This window comes from Zophobas morio, unplaced genomic scaffold, assembly GCF_036711695.1.
Source record: "Zophobas morio isolate AGI-343-1 ecotype UQ-CSIRO unplaced genomic scaffold, CSIRO_AGI_Zmor_V1 ptg000029l, whole genome shotgun sequence".
NCBI lineage: Eukaryota > Metazoa > Arthropoda > Insecta > Coleoptera > Tenebrionidae > Zophobas > Zophobas morio.
The window spans coordinates 1,011,787-1,030,348 of record NW_026972134.1 but is presented as its reverse complement, the minus strand read 5'-3'; the positions used below and the strand labels follow the sequence as shown (position 1 = coordinate 1,030,348).

The 18,562-nt window shown below is 30.5% G+C and overlaps 1 protein-coding gene across 2 annotated transcripts; it reads right to left on the bottom strand.

Moving 5' to 3' along the window:
- Positions 1-5,642: 5,642 nt before the first annotated feature.
- LOC135137222 (tetraspanin-9-like) lies at positions 5,643-18,231 on the bottom strand. Of its 2 annotated transcripts, none has more exons than XM_064066818.1 (6): positions 17,978-18,231; positions 9,620-9,712; positions 9,012-9,203; positions 8,780-8,965; positions 8,196-8,429; positions 5,643-8,146 (listed from the first exon to the last, which is right to left on the bottom strand). In XM_064066818.1, the coding sequence occupies exons 2-6, from the start codon at positions 9,680-9,682 to the stop codon at positions 8,054-8,056; spliced, it is 768 nt and encodes a 255-aa protein (XP_063922888.1). In that variant the 5' UTR covers positions 9,683-9,712; positions 17,978-18,231; the 3' UTR covers positions 5,643-8,053. The 2 variants fall into 2 exon arrangements, with proteins under 2 accessions (XP_063922888.1, XP_063922887.1); XM_064066817.1 differs by lacking the exon at positions 17,978-18,231 and adding an exon at positions 11,809-12,133.
- Positions 18,232-18,562: the final 331 nt, after the last annotated feature.

Below are 18,562 nucleotides of genomic sequence, written 5' to 3'. Positions count from 1 at the left end.
ACTTCTTGTTTGTTTTCAAGATTTGTAGAATAAATTAATAATAGCAATCGTTGTACATCACTACTCTTTAGTTGCTAAGGTTTCAAAAATAGCCGTTAAAATTATTGTGAGGTTAAATTGTTAGATAATTACTGTTTAACAGTGGTGGCGTGAATGTCTGGTTAAGAGTTGAATTTTTCTTGTCGAGTTTGCTAACGAAACAAACGTTTATTTAACTTTTAACGATCATCAGATTCGCCAGATTTTTTTCTTTCCGTGTATTTCCGTAACAACCTGTATAACACCATAAGAACTATTCATTTACGCGATTAAATTAAGGGTGCCCAGTAGCAGACCGAAAAACGAGTAAAATAGAAGTTCATTGCACGAGCGTAATTTTAACTTTGAAAAAAAGATCGACATTTCATTTGATAGATGATGTCTAAATCTCTGGGGATTCACAATATTTTTTAAAATAAGTCATTTTTTAGTGTTTATAATTAATCGTTCTTTCTTCGAAGGAAATTGCATTTTGAGACGAGGAGAGATCATGTTTCGCTTCAACTTTTATATCAGTGCAAAGACAACATTGAGCTCTATGGGGAAGAACCGGTCATTTTTTTTTTAATTTATATTTATCATAATATTTGCTTTTAAAAAAATATATTGAATAATAAAAATAACGTAAAACTAGGCAATCCTATTTAAAAAGGATCCATTTCAATCAATGGTTCAGTTTGACACAGCAGGGAGCTTTGCCGACGGACCCTTTCAGGTAATCAGTTCAGGTCATAAAACTCTACGAACCTAGTTGTAAGAAACTTTTTTACAAGTCGACTTCTTTCATTGCTGACATAATTTGATTTAAAAGGATGCAAATTTTTATAATTTTATACATTCTACTAAAATATTTTCTTTCAAAAATTATTCAAACATTTTTTATTAATCTGTCATTTTATATATGAATCAATACAAAAAACTGACAAGATTTAGATTCTCATCACTTGACTAACCAGTTATTTACCTGAACAATCACATTTATTTAAATTTAATATTTTGATTGTCTTTTCCGCACCACCTATGAGGTAAAGTATTATTATAGGGGCGTTTTTTTACATGGTATCTCTAGTAGACCTATTCCACTATAACTATTTATTCCTGCGAAATCAAATAAAAATTTTTAAATTTACAATTTTTTTTAGAATTTGTCTGATGTGTTGACTTCTTTTATAACGAGAATCTACTATCTCCGGAAGTAAGGCATATAAATAAAATTTTTCTAGGGGCTCTACCATATTATATGCCCAAAATTTATCGTCTCGTTGAATTATGCAATATTTAAATTCTGTAATGTTTCATTCGATTTTGACATTCAACTATTTTTTTGTTTAACTTGTGTTTGATACTAACAAAACGTCCTAAATTAGCAATGCTAGTGAAACCGTAATCATGCAATAGATTTTTTTTGGGAAAGTACAGTTATTTTTATGTTTTAGCGACATTGTGTTCTATTTTCTATTAATTTTTGTATATTTTTAGTCATAATTTTGGTAGTTATTTTTTACTGTTACTTTTCGCAATAATAAATAATTCAACATGAAAAAATCAAAAAAATAAAAAATGGGAAATCTAAAATTAAAAATCGAAACATCGAAAAATTGGATAATCGAAAAGTTAAGAAAAAGATGGAAAATCGAAAAGTTAAAAAAATGATGGAAAATCGAGAATTTTAAAAATCCCAAAAATTAAAAAATTGACATACAGGGTGTTATTGAAAGGTACGTACAACAAAAATGACACTTGTTAGCGAAGTCGAAAAAGTCTGACTTATTTTGTGTTATCAAAATTATAGGGGGAAAATTAACCCTTATCCAACCTTATTAAACGCTACTGAGGGATAAATAGGTAAAATTAATTTATTTTCGTAAATCCTAGCAACTGTAACAATAAAACTTTTGTCAAGACTAAATGTTGCTAGAGAAACGAAAGATGATCTTTTTATCAGAGGCGTACAACCAATTTGGACATAAATTTTAATAATTTCTATCTATAAAACGAGAACACTTTTACCTGAACTTTTTTTACTTTTAGCACCCATACTTCGAGACCAATTGCCGATTTTATTTTATACGTACCTTTCAATAACACGCTGTATACGTAGAAGAACTGAAAACTCGAGAAATCAAAAATCTAGAATTTTAAAAATTGAAAAATTAAAAACCTGAGAAATCGAAAAATTGAAACATCAAAAACCTGAAAAATCGAAAAATTGACGAATTGAAGATGTGTAAAATCGAAATTTTGAGAAGCAATGGGAAAATTAAAAAAAATTACTTCAGAAATCGGTAAACTGAAAATTTTGAAACGTCAAAATTTGAAAAATTCAAAAATTGAAAAATCGAAATATTTAGAAATCGTAAAATTTAAGAGGATAAAATTCGAGAAATTGTATCATTGAAACATCGGAAAATTAAAAATCGCAAAATAAAAAAAAATGGAGAAACCGAAAATTTGAAGAATAGAAAAATTGAAAATGTCCAAATTGAAATACTGGAAAATTGAAACATCTAAAGTTGAAAAATCGAGAAATCGAAAAGCCGAATAATCTCAATAATGTATTTATAAACCACAACTTCAGGACTATGCTACTTTTTTACATTTAAATAACATTTATTCGACAAAACTGTAAGATGACATCATCAACTCCTAAGGAGCATCGACGGATAATTCTTGACTAACGATTTAACATGACATCTAAGATAAAAACTCAACACGGATTCATAAACCATAAACGGAGGAAATCAAATTGAAATTACATCTACTATTGTAAAACTTGAAGATTGAGTCATTTCATTGTTGGCAACAAATTTTTTGTGAGCGTTTTACAATTTGATAATATAATTTGAATTGTAAAGATGGTCGGAACGGGTTAGTTCTTCGTAGTGGATATGTATCAGATCAGCTCTAACGAAAGTCGGCTTATAGATAGATCGCATAGAGTCGACATCGGCATGAGTGCGCTCTGGTCTGTAGATCAAACAAGTTCTCTGAGGTTACCTGAGAACATGTTGCCTAGGAAAATAAATATATAGCTGTGTTTATGTGATCGAAATTTGTAATTTTGAATTTGAAAAGAACGAGATTTCTTGTAACTGGAAAATACAGCCCCAAAAAAGAAAAAACACAAAATTTTGTGTCGTTAATTCAAGGTCATCTTCCACCTTTGCGGTTCACCACCTTGCATCAAAACACATTCCGCCATTTCAAAACACAACGGAGGGTCTCATCTTGTTGTCGATCACAGTTCATGGCCACCTTTTCAATTTTTCGCGGGGTTTTCAATTTTTGTAAGCATGTCTAAATTTTGGCCGAATAGGGAGATTGGGCAAATTCTGGCTAGCGTTTTCCCATCTACTCGATATTCCTAACATACACATAAAATTTGACAACAATCAGTCCGGTAGTTTTGGAGATTATCTGCCTAATACATATCTGGGCAGACGGCAGACAGACTGAACCAGGAGACCTAATTTTTCATACTTGATGGGTCGTGGAACGTCGAGAAAACCCCGGATGGATTCAATGACAATACTTTCTTTACTTACACTCAGGAAGTAAAAATAACTTCACAAAATTAAATTTTATAATTTTTCAACCACGTTGCATTTAATATAACGTTTATTTCCACAACACCGAAAACACACAAAATATTTGTCGACGCGTTTCTCCAACCACGTTGGCATTATCTAGACACAGCTAAACTCTGTATTTGTTCGACTGTATTTCAAGGGCGAGGGAAGTGTGTAATTAACCTTAGACCACATTTTTGTTCCACATTCAGTGATGTATCAGCTAGAGAGCGGATTTTATGAAATTTGCATATCCGTTATTTTTTGCATATAAGTCTTGATATTTAATATGTGAACGAATCATGCTAATTAAAAATGAATACAGCTATAAAAAAATTGCATATTTGCATATATTTGCCTTCTGCTTTTTTATTTTTTTTTATTTTTTAAGTTAATTTTAAGTTTAGTTTACTTATCGTTATGTTTACATGTCATTTAATTTATTTATTTTGGATACGATTAATTGTCCTATAATTGGATATTATTCTGTTGGGCAAATATATCATTATTATTATTATATTATTATTCTGCTGCATATTTCACGTAACGGGTGCATATTTTGCATTTTTATCAATTTTTGTGCTGATTTATAAAAAAAAATGTCATTCCATCGGCATTTATTGTAGTCCCAGTTTAAAGTGGTTTTATGACAAGATAATAAACATTATCACCTCGTTATTACCCCACGACGGACAATATGAGTTAAATAACAAAATACGGCCTTGCAAAGAAACCGACCACGTTCTTATTTATGGCTAGGGATTGACTTCATTGTCCCAATCGTCAACTTCGACACAATGGACTGAACTTCAAATAACTAGGAAAAGTTTGGGTTTTATGGTAGTTTGGAGAAACCACTGGGTGTTAAACCATCCTTCCAGGTAAATTCGCGCCCTAATTATTTTTGGAAATACGTTCATTCCTAATATTTTTGTTCGTTAGTTCAGTGTATTAATAGTACATTTTGTGGTGGTCAAAGCATTTAAAGCGATACAGGTGTGTCAAATTGTCGAATATAACTCAAATTAATTTATGAATTAAACTTTTTCCTGAACTTTTTCTTCGAGAAGGAACTGTGTTTTGTCGCGCCTGCTCTAAACCGGTAAGTATTTTTACATCTGTTGACGTAGTAGGTACGCAGTTTTTCTATTTACAAATACATACTTTAGAACTACTTTTTGTTAGAAGATTTCGAAAAATATTTAAAAATAAATTGTTACCAAAATAGTAATTAAATAGTCGATTACTACTATCTTTTGATTTGTTCTGTTTATATTTATTTTTTAGTATAAGAATATTATCTTTAAAAATGTGATTTATGTATTTTTTGTAATAAAACGTAAGGTCGGGAAGCCTGTTTTTGTAATTTGTAAATCAATTTAGTTCGCTTATTTAGCTTTTTTTTAATTTTTGGAGCATATGCAACTGCATATCTCTGCATATATTAAGAAAGTTACTGCATATTTCCATAAATTTGGTGCATATCATATGATCATATTTCCCTAAATTTTGCTGCATATTTTCCGCTCTCTATGTATCACACTTTACTTAGGCTACAATATTCCTTTGTTTTGGTCAACGGTATTTTATTTATGTTTCTTTAAAATGTTACCTTAACCCACGTTTCGTCACTGATGCTTGTTTCTTCTGTTTAGAGACGAATCCGCCGATAAGCAAAAGATACAGTATATGTTATTGTTTTAGAGATTCCTGGAGAGACTTTTTTTTGCATTCATTAGATAAATCATATATACTTTAGTTTTGTTTATTACAACCATTGCATTGCGTTGTAAAACACATGGATAACCACAGTGTAATAATAACAGTTATGTATTACTGCATTCTCACAATGTGAAAATGGGATGTACTGTTTCTGATTTGAAGGGAAAAAGAAGTTGAAACGCCGGGATTCGTACCCCTGCCTTCCATTTGGAAAGCATACTCCCACTCAACTCAGCCATACTGCTCCCAATCATTGACTTATTAAAGTTTAACCTTGAAAAGTAGATAATAATGAAACAAATCATCAAAAAATAATACAAAAATATATATTTAATATAACAACTTTGACAACAGTAATAAATGTTTTAATTCAGTACCTACCTACAAATAAAACAATGCTAAGAAAAGATAAAGATTCGCTAGTTCTAATTTATTACTTTATACACAATAGAACCTCAGCTAATTTGATGGCCAATCTCAACAGAATAAAATTAGCAAACTATATTTTATCCGTAAAATGTTCAGAGTAACCTTAGTTAAAGCCACAAGTAGAATGCGATCTACACATAAATTTAATTTCAAATTTAAGAACTGACATTTACTTTTGTTCAGTATTGAATTATATTGTAATATTTTGGTATTCGTTGAACAGTAAAACGTATATCAATCACAGCAAAAGCAATAATAAGTGCCTATCAAATTTGGATTTTTTTATGCAAAACTAATCTATATTAGGTACCTGTCATACCTGCATTCCACTAAATGTTTTAATTAGGTGTTTTCCAAACCACAGCAAAATACAAATGAAACATTCATTAGTAACTTTAGTGTAACAATCACAACTTAAGACACTTCAACACGACCATATATTAATATATTAAGAATGTGTCTGATGATCATACATTGTTTGTGAAAAACGTTAGAACCTTATTAGATACTGTTCGTACACTCCCTTTTGTCCTCAGTTCCAGTTACGTTACTAATTTTTAAGACTTTTTGTCATTACTTTAACACCTTATGGCGATTTAGACCAAACTGTTATTGAATATTCTAGATAATATATACCAAAATCACATTTTTCTGTAAATTATAGTTAAATTTTAACGATCAGAAACATTCGGCAAGAGCTAACTTGCAAATTGCTTGCTCAAAAAGAATGTTTCCAAAACAACAGAATAAATCAAGGTTATGCGTAAAATTAGGTACATATATAAGATATAAGTAAGTATTATGTTTATTTCCTGTGATGTACACAATCAGATAAAAAAGTTTTTAATTCTTCATTTTGAGATGTATTTGTAGTGCCAATAAAATTCGAGACAATTCATCCCTACGTTCTATGCCTGAAATTTTATTATCGTTGTCATTGTTTCCGACAATTTCTTTATCTACTTCGGGTAAAATGCCAAAAAAGTTATTTTTATCATTTAGAAATTTGGGAACATGCAAAAGAAAAAGCATGAAATTGTTATGTTTGGCATCCTGTCCAAATGAACTCTTATATCATTCAGTAAAATTGGAAAGCGTTTTTTAATTGTTCAAAACTTCTTTCGATGATGACTTCTCTTGTGTATTTTCTTAAAATATATATTTTTACACGGGGTTTTTTGGATCTCTACATGATGTTATCAGCCAAAGGGCAATAACCTGAGCCTCCTATGAAGAAAATTTAATTTGATTTAATTCGCTCGGTTAAATTACGTAAGTTTACTAAAAACCAGCTTGAAAAATTGCGAGTTCTTACTTATGATTTCAAGTAAATACTTTTTTTATGCATAAAAGACTAACCATTTACTAGAAAATTAAGTAAATTAAATTTTTTAAAATTTTTTGACTAGTTAACATAAAGTATCTACTTGTAAGTTAAACCTTATTTTTATTCATATGAACGCTAAGTAACTTCGAAATTTCAGTATAAAATATGTACTAAACTTTATGCATATCAGTCAATATGTAGACTATATACTAATATAATTGCTTAAACATGGGCTCCAATTGGGTGCCATATTTGGGCCATCTCTGAACTACCCATTAACAGCTTACCAACAACCCTATGAAAAAATCTTAAAGACAACACTTTTTATAATTACATATTGGCCTAAACATTGTGCTTAAGGAGTGATTTTTGTGATCAGCGCAATTTTTAACTTTTACCTTTTACATTTAAATGGCGAGACGGCTTAACATTGACAACAATTAAAAATATAGACAAACAGCTAGTATTAAAAATCAATAAACAACAATAATAATTACCTAAACATTAATATCTATAAAGTAATACTGTAATTTGGTTTAAGTTATTCTTCTTTACAATTTCGGTACTTACTATAAGTTTAAAAATATTTACCTCGAATATTCGTTGATGATATTTGAACACAAAATGTTTTTGTTAAAATCTTAACATGCATAAGTAGTATCAATGGATTTAGCCTTCTTTTTCTCGCTACGCGAGAAACAGTGAAGTAATAAAACAATCAAGCAAATTGAAAAACACCAATGCTACTTAGAACTTCGTCATAGATGTATGTAGATGTTGTCAAGAAGTTTTTGAGACCTGCTTTACAGTAGTGGAATCAAAATTTCTAAATATTCGTTTCGAGTATAACAACATCTACAAAGTCACATTTAATTGTGACAAATATTCAGATCTAAATTATACAGATTCTGTGTATAAAGTCAGTTAGACGGGGTAAATTCTTGATGAATATTATAACACTTCAAAACTATGCATGAGTCTGATATGATTTATACGTTCGAGATGTTCTTTTGTGTCTCACAGTACAAAACAAAAGCATTGATGAGATCAGTCCAAATAGCTAAAAAAATAAAATTTAGTTTTTAATACATACAATCCAATAAACATACTTGTATAAATGCAACAACTAGACCAACTACTCCTACAATATGAAGTCTTTGCACAAACCACATGTGAATTTGATGATAACAACCAGTTGAATAAAATATGTCAGCATTTCCAGACTGACCACAGTCTTCTTCCAGTTTTGAGGGTATACAACATGTATCAGGAACCCAGTTTTTATTGGGCCAAGCGTCTATTAAAAACCAGTCTTCGTAATTATTAACTCCACAGCATTTAAACTAAAATTATACACATATACTTATATACACAACTTCATATATGGAGTGTTGACCAAATTATAATTTACAATTTTACAACACTATCTACTACATATTAGTAGAGGAAGAGCAAACACGTAAGTTTGAATGGCTACCACTGATTCTAGTACTAGTAAAAAGATTTGGCGACGGAAATCCTGACCAATTTTTTTCTAACGTTATTATAGACTATAGGTACAGTTGCCGTAACACTGTTTTATCGTGTGCGCTTCAATACGCCTTCAATAAATCCGTTTGATTTTGTGTGTGTGTACTTTATATCAAAACTGTTTTCAGTTATATCAGAGTGACGCTTGTTCACAATAACTTACTTCCGACTGAAGATTGTCCCAAATAGTAACTAAACTGTTTGGTCCCCTGGCCGTAACATTATAATGATGCCAAAGACCATTTTGCAGTTCTTGTCGAAATGTATGCCCCAAGGAAACCCTAAATACAAATGCCAAAGATCCAACAAGAAATTCAGCTATAAACATGAAGACAACTAAACTGAAATACTACAAAACAGTAAATTCTATCTGAGAAAAACCTATACATACTTACTGTAACAAGCATGCATCTACTTTGAAACCACGAGCCACAACACGCCAAAAATGCCAAAATAAATGTGATCGTTCCAACGACTATTGCTAAAGAGTCGGCACTGAGTAACGCATATTGGGGTAACAAAGAAGCGTAACCTTCATACGCTATTCTTAACCATATTCCGACTCCCAAAACTCCACAACCTGTAATCTGAAAAATAAATATGTTTTTAATGAAGTGCTTTCGAAACAGATTACATATTAACAACGTAGACCATGAAAACATTAGCTAAATAAAGAACGAGCAATCAGTTACAAGTGTTTAAAATAGTAATTACAAGTTGCCCAATGTGAATAATGAAGTGAAAAATATTGTTACAGAATGATTGCGTGACGATGATCCTTTGATAGAACCGCGTGAGATTAGAAACTAGTGCTGGTTCACACTATTGTGGTAAGAAAGTAATGTCATTAATGAAAATATCCATAAAATGTGGTGAAATGGTTTGTCTAAAATTTGCAATCATTACAGCTAAAAGATATGAAATATTTCTTCTCATTTATCCGTCTGTTGCACGATGCGTAAAACAGTGCTTAAATGAAACAAATAGGTATAAAAAATCTTACCCACAGTAATACATTCAGCCAACAAAATAAATGTCTAACACACGTGTAACCACTTCTCGTCATCTTGATATAGCCCCTCGTAGCATTAGAAATCTGAAAGTCACAATAATCATCATTTTTCATTTCGATTTAAATTTTTTCACCCGCATGTGATACAAACAAAACCAATTACTCATGTCACGTATATGAAAAATTTTCGTGTAAATATTTATGACATGTAGTTTTATCTGAGCATATTTTCTTTTTAGCATCGGAGAGAAAGTTCTGAATCTACAATAAATTCCGCCAATTTACAAATACCATAGGAAAAAAAAACATATTTCACTTACTAAATAAACTATTCCTAGTTGTGGCCTAAAATATGTCAGTTGACATTTTAACTGTGTTTTTTTTTATTAAGAACATTCTTCTTTTAATAATAGATATACAAGTTATAGCTTGGAAACAATACCTAACCTTAGGTACATAATCTTTAATACAATAAGTACAAGCTGAACGCTCACGAGACCACCCGGGGATTCGTATCTCTGACTTTAAAAGCCACCCCACGCTATCAGCGAAACTCTTGACTCTTGACCGACACCGTAGCCGTGTCACCGATCTCCGTCCCATCATAAGCGCTAGACATCAACATATTTTTGCATAAAAATAAGATTTAAGTAAGAGAAAATTGGTTAATCAACCTCTAGATATAACTTTCAACATTCATGTTTTTCCTCATTTCGGATAAGAAATGTTATTAGATTAAAAATGCAATAGCAATTGAGTTTATTTATAAATCTTCATTTTTCAATAGCAGAAAAAACGACAATATTTTTCATGAAATTATTCCTGTGTATTCTAAAGATTTGAGTATGTAGTCGATTTTTGTAATTACTTCTTACAAGTACTGTGTGTAAGCTAAAATCAAATACAAACTGACCGGCAGAAAAACCGGCCACCCTGAAATATTTTGCAAAATCGCTTTAAAAATTATTCTTTTGAATAGTGATTTTTATTTTATTTAGAAAACCATTCACTGTGGAAAAAGAATGTAAAAATTACCTTAAAAAAAAAAGACACAAACAAATACAATCACTAGTTAAAATATCATTTTTAAAGTGGTTTAGCGAAAAACTTCAGGGTGGCTGTTTTTTTTGCCGCTCAGTGTATAATGTATATAAATAAAAATATTCATAGAAGATTTTTGCTCGGTTATCTTGGGGTGTTCGTTCGCAACATTTATTTTACATATCTGTATATTGCAACTATATAATCGCATGATTTTGGCGTATTTTTCATGACCTTGCATTGTCTCTAGTAACATCTTTAAGTACTTTCATAATTCCAAAATTTGATAGCACAGTGTAACTATTACGAAAAACCATGAAAAATCAACAAACGTTTACTTTTTTAGACAGGTAAATATTTAAAACAAAAACGACATTAAACTGCTGCAGGATATTGACAATTCAACCAAAATTATTTTCAAAATAATTCTTAACACAAAGTGATAATTTCAAAATAGATAAAGGAAACAAACAAATTCTCTCCATAATGTAGTCCCAAATACATTACAACACAGTATATAATATTCTACTTATAGTCAGGTACTTGCAAAAACGATGTAATATCTCGATATTTCCGAAAAACTTCAGCCATGTTTTCGGTCAATAACAGACATTACAATATGCTTGTCCTTTGCTCTATCAACTGGTTAAATACTTCAAAGCATTCCCGATAGCAAAACTACATATCTTTAATTTTTTTTCGTTCTCTTTAATTTTACGTTTCCTCGACATCTCATGATCCCTATAGTACTAACCAGTAGATAGGTGAGTGGTAGAGTTTCTGCTTCACAGACCCAGAATCGATAGGTAGAAACTAGCAGGCGGCATATCTTTTTTTTTTTCTAGTTTAAATAAATTTAATAACATTTATCACTCTGTCATTTTTTATTGATCAAATTAAAACGGGTCACCCTCTTTTCTCGAAAATGTGAGAATACTACATTTAATAATGATTAAATAAGAGTATAATAATAAATATTCAGAACATTTTGTTCAAATGTGGTTTAATTAATAATTTTAATCTTCTGTTTTGAGGCGACAAACTCATTCAGATCGAACTAATTTCTACGTAATATTCTTCCGATGTATATACATAAACACTGAAGTCGTTATTATTGCTGAGAGGCCACTTTCGCTCACCTCAGTCGTGACAACAGCAATCGAGTCCATTGGGCGATTTTAATATTTTCTCGACGTTTTATGACCCCTAGAGAGGGCTAGCTAGGGGGAAGCTAGGGGAGGCTGAGACTTCCATTGAGAAATTTTTGCCACCTCGTTTAGTTTTCTTTCTTCTATGTCACTCAGTTTAATAAAGATGCAACGTGTATAAACAATACTAATCTTATGCGTAATGCGCATTTTTTAGCACATTTTTTCGTTTCTAGTTCATTAGTTACATTTATTTTACACACTAGTCTTCTGTGATGAAGAAGGAAATGTACAAATCAAGTACACTAAGCTGCCAAAAACTACAATGGTTAAAATGTTGTGACACTTCCTTATCAGTGTTGATTAATATTTATAGTAACGGGCATAACCTTGCAAAAATATGTGTGTATTATCACCTACATGTTACAAAACTTATGCAACATTTTGCTCAAGTACTGTGGTACACACATTTTAGTATACTGTTATCACAGCCTAGAGAGTTATCTACCCCATTAATCTTTCCCATCCGGTCCTTATGTTGTACAATTGTCTGCTATTTTGATTGATTTATTTCTGGTTAATTACAGAGATTAATACTCATGTTTTAGAATGTAAAATTCTCGCATAATATAGTTAAATATCAATGTTTAAAATGCCACACCGTTATTATGTAGAGCCCGGATATATATGCACATTGAAATATGCAAATGTGCACCCAAAAAGACTAAAATATGCATACAGTTTACAAAATATGCACAATTTTTAACACTTAATACTATTTTAAGTGAAAAACGTATTACTTTCATTGCGATTGATATTTAAAAAATTGGTCGAAGGTTACTTCGACAGAACTTTCCTCGCCCCTGAAGTAGAATAAAACAAATCCAGCTTTTTCGAAAAACTATAAAATTTGATTATGCGAATTTTATTTTTTTATAAAAACCCTTACAAATTAAAATAAAGATATGTAAGTAACGTTAAAGTAAATGTAAAAGAACATGCTGTGCGTACGTTTCAAATACGTTCTCCCTTAACAAAATTTTGTGATGACGTAATCAATTTTTTGAGGGGATAAACAGATATATTTTGATTAAAAATGTATCATGCTTACAAGAAGTTTAAAACGTCTGCAAGATTTCAAACCAGTCGGTTGTGCATTTCCTGATTTGATCAATAAAAAAAATTGACTCTTTCGTTAATTTTTTGAGTCACCTGTCTAGGTAATTCGAAAAACTATGAGAGCGTTGATAAACCACAAGTATACAGCCATAATATTTTGCATATTTCAGAGAGGATTTATTCGGCAACATTTTTTGGGAGGGGATAAACGAATAAATTTTGCGTAACGATTTACCATGGTTACGGTAAAACATTAACGAGATTTCAGAGCATGCGGTTTTGCAGTTTCAAAGTTAAATTGCAAAATATTGTTATACGGATTCGCATTTTTTTTCAAAATTCTGGATGTCTAGGGTGAAAATTCTATACAGATTCACACACCATAAGTGCAGCAGTATCTTATTTTATAAAATTTTAAAAACTTTTAAATTTTGGAAATGATGTCATCCCAATAGTAGTGGGGATGATTAGCCAAATTTGAATTAGCGTTTAACCATCTACATGATATTCCTAATATGCATACAAAATTTGACAGCAATCGGCCAGGAAGTAAAAAATGGCTATTTTTAACAAAATGCAAAAACACATTTTTTTTAACAAATTTAATCAGTTCTGGATTATCTTTAATCCATGAGAAACCCAGGTAAGCTTTTTCTTTGGGCATTTTTTGACTGTTTATAAGCCACTTACATATGAAAGGTTGAATAAAATATCTTATTCCTTTTGCCAAGCACCTACATAGCTACCAATAACACTTTTACGCCATTTGGATAAACCAGATTGTAAAAATATTTGTTTTAACCCACTTACGAAGCAGGTAAAACCAAGGTATTAACATGCAGCGGAAATAACCGCAATACAAATGCAGGTAGCTACAGGTTACACAAAATATTCCTATATTATGTTATTGTTTCTACAAAAAAAATGAAAAAAATGGCCAAAATATGCTAAACATGCGTGAAGTATGCATTCTGTACAGAATCGGGATTCTAAACTTCTAAGTACGGTATCCATGAAATACGTTGATATGTAAACTAGGTATCAGAAACGTAAAAAAATAGTGCTAGGTTGGAAAAAAATGCCAATACCGAATTTTGTGTTTTGTTAATACACATAGAACTCATTATTACTTCAACACAGTTGAAATTCGTTACGAAATTTGAAGAATGCCAAAAAAGTGTACTGAATTAAACACTTATGACGCCAAATTTACAAGGCATGCAAGAATGAAGTGAGTTTTTGAAAGTAGGCTAAATAGTAAAAGAGTAAATGTAGCTTAACACTATATAAAATTACTAAAAACTATGCTCGATTAGATGTGCCACTACTGTTTACATTAAAAATTGATTTGTTTATTTTATTTGAATATTCTTAGGGTCGGAATCGTGGAAATAATTTTATCTTGAGTTAAAAATTCTAATACCACCAATGTTTTTTAAAAATATAATCTTAATTGAGTAGCATTTTTTAAATACAAACATAGTCATCTACAACTCCACGGTGTCAAAAAACTAAATGAATATGAATTGTTTTAGATAAGTTAAAATTACTTTAATCTAAAGTTAAGGTTATCATTAAAAGCGACGTTAATAACTTTCACTATATCAATAAAACATGTTACTTCTTCAAAGAAACTTGCAAAATGAAAATCGTACAAAAACCAAATTGAAAATTACTTTTACTGAACAGGTTGTTACAATTACACATTAGATTTACAAATGAAAGAAAGATCCATATTTTATTAGACATTCAAAGGTTTTATAGCAACCAAAATAGATTAATATGCAATATTTTAATAGCAAAAAATCGACATCGTTATATGTGCTTAACTTCGACCGTTTATACTTGGTATTCGAGAGAATTCGACTATTAGCACGCTGGAACATTTCAGAGCATTCGATTTTACAATTTCAAAGTTAAATAATTGTAAAATTTTGTTATACAATTTTGATTTTTTCCAAGAATCTGGAAAAAACTCAACACTGATAAACCACAAGCACAGAGATAATAATAATAATAATAATAATAAGAACTTTATTAGACAGTATTCCTTGAATACATGTCTAAAAGGAGATACATCGCTACAAAACGATTTTCAGTATCCCCTATGAGAAGACAAATAATGGTTACATAATAAATAAATCAATTACACACTCAACTTATAGGTATACGTAAAAATAAACTGTAAACTAAAGATTTGGACATTAGCATATTTATAAACATAACATAGACAAACATAAGTTTAAATCAAACGATAATCAATATGTTGCAAGTAGGCGTGGTACAACTTTACTTTTTATGGAAAGGAATTGTGAATGACTGTCGAAAGCAGAAATGTATTTATTAAGGATTTTTATTGACGTGTAAGCAAAACACGATATCTCATTTTATAAAATTTAAAAGACTATTGTAAATTTTGATTAGACAAATTTTGGTTAGCGTTTTACCATCTACATGATATTCCTAACACACATAAAAACTGACACAGATAGACCTACTTCCATTCTTTTAATATGTGTGTATTAAAATGTATTGTCTAAATAATTCTGCAATATTCCATTTAGGCAACAAGTGGATCACATAAGATTAGCATAATACGTAAACTAATAAATTTAACACTCAGTCTTTCAATAAATCCTAAAGCTTTATTGGCTTGTTCCAATACCATATCCATGTGATTATTGAAACACAAGAAACACAGCATGTCCGGTTGCGCCTAATACATTTGCATCCAATGTATATTGTTAAGACGGCATCATCAATTTTTGTGTCGAGATTAAGTTTGACACGCACACAGACAAATCATAAATTATTGTATCCACGTTGGTCGCTGCATTGAATTTTTATGACATCCTTTGTATGAAAGCCTAAAAATATTACTGGAAGTACGAACGATAACATATTCCACAGCATATTTTTCAACGAAGACTTATTTAGTTTTTAGCGTAAAGCATAAATTTAAGATTGATTTACTAAGTAATTTTTTGAAACGATGTAATTAATTTTTGGCGGTGGTCAATATATCACATCCGATATTTATGTAAGCACTAAAGATAACATTATTGTGTTTCTGGAAAATTCGAAGAAATGATATCAGCTGTTTCCGAGATATATTTTTTTTAGATGCCCTATGTGAAAAATTAAATAAATAAAAAATATGACTAGATACGTTCAACATTTTAGTTAATGTCCTACAATCCCTAAAGTAATGTAAAATTTAATGTAATTTCATGGGTCAATCTTATTTGTATTTTTAGAAGAGGTAGGTGAAACTAAATGTAAGTTTTATTTAATCATACTAACGTCATCAGTTGTTTGGAGATTACGAAAGTAGATTTACTGTCACAGTGAAATATACGTCCTCGCATTATATTGTTAAATAAACAAAAAACACAAAGTCAAAATGACAGTGGATTATCCCGGAAAGTCATACCTATCTAGAGTCCTATGTCATAACTAAAAAGTAACCTCTGTTTGCCTGCATGAAAAAATGTTCCGCTTTAAATATAAAATGGGAACGTTGTCAGCACAATCATATTATGATTGGTTCAATATCATTGTATTGTAAAGCATAAGACATTAATAGGCATAATTCAAGTGTATTACATATGCTGTACTTAGACTTGTAACGGCAGCCTAATTTTACAGTGCAGCATTGAAATCATTACCCAATAGTACTATTTTGTTTGTCTGCACGGGTCAGGACATAAATCTGGGTTATTCACCATGTTCTACAGTGCTTCATTTACAGTACATTTAAATTCATAACAAAACGCTGTTCAAAAACTGTGACATCCCAGCCAAACCGTTCCTCGACTTACAAAAAAAGACGAAACTATTTTTGTTCCAATATAAATTAAAATTCTAACCGTGGATAAGTTTTTGTTTACCTGGAACTGGCTATTATTTTGTTAATGTTGGAAGATTGGAACTATAAATTAGGAACAGGTATTGTTTTTAAGAATCTTTACAATTACTCGAAAGTAATACACATTTTTTCCCATAATAGCCAAAGAATAGTTGCGGTACCACTATTACACTTTCACAAATTGAGATATTGTTTTACGTGACGAAAGGTCTAATAATTACAATAAGTTAATAATCGAAGTCGATTTACACGAAGATTTCTCCAGCTTGGCAAAAGCTGTTTTTAATGATTCATTTCTGTTCTTAAAAGAGGAAATATGAGAAATTCCACCTTGATGAATAAACGTGTATTTACCTAGATTTGCAATCGCATTTGCATCACCATACATATTTATGAGAAAAACCGTAACGTTGTTTGCCATTATCTTTTTAAAAACACGAAAATGACAATAACTGGTAGTATCGATATTGAGTTGAAGTTTTTTGGAGTGATTTCTTTGCTCCTTATGTGTTTCGATTATAATGAGAGTAGTTACTATTTACTAGCTATACAAGGCGCAATTTTTTTTAGTATAAAAAACACAAATTATTTGAATCATAGAAAAGATTTTAATGAAAATTCATGCATTAATTTTCCGAAATACAAACTTTATTTCATTTATACTCCCCATTCAAAAATCACTGCACTGTTTAATTCTAACAAATGCAATGCCAAAAAAAGAGGACAAACGAAATAGTTAATTTTTTTATGAAACTAAAGCCCCAACAAAAAAGGACTTATAAATACATAAACTCGGATAGCTGACATTTTGTTGAAGAAGTTCAAAGTTTTATAGAAATTATTTGTGCAAACTATTGACTTTGGACATCAAATGTCAGATTTAATGACCCGGAGCAAATCTATCGAAACTCATTAATAAAATTTAAGACGTAAACAATAAAAAAAACATTCAAATTGAAAAATAGTTATGAGGATGCGTTTTAACCTAGGTAAACACAATAGGTGCTTATGTCAATATTTTATTTTTGATATAGATACGTAACTGTTACGACGAATACGTCAAATCCCACAGGAAACAATACAATGAATTTTTTTTACATAAAAAAATAAACAAGTAGACACATTTTTTACATCATTAAAAAAATTATTTAAATGTGTGAACTCTTAACTCACCTTTAAATAGATGTTACGAGATACTCCTGTTGCGCATCACGGTCCTACACATGCTATATTTTAATCACGTTTCATGTAAAACTGGTGAGATAATATGTTAATAAAATATTCTTGTTGGTATAATGCCGCAAAAATCAACATTATGCGTCGTTAGACAAGTTACATCGTAAGTCGGTCATAAACAAACACCACAAGAAGGTCAGGTTCGTACTGCAGTCGATAGTAGAAAGCAGCGGTAATGTTAGTCTACATGTTTTGAACATCCCACTGAAATGTATCGGTCGGCTTCGTTTCGTTTCGTTCTATTCAAACACCTGGATGGAAAATATGTCGCGTGTACTGAGTTAACATTATGTACGCAAAAGCAGGTATCAAAATTTAACTTCTAAATTATTACGTTTTTCGTGTTTGTTAAGTTCAAATATGTTCAATATCACCTGCACAAAATGCAAAATGCATGCATTCACCCAGAGCTTTTGAAAAAAATTATTTGACACAATTTGAAAGAACTCATTTAGGACTACAATTTAAAATTATTTTCACACAACAAAGGTGCACTTTTTACTTCCTAAGCGTAAGCTAATG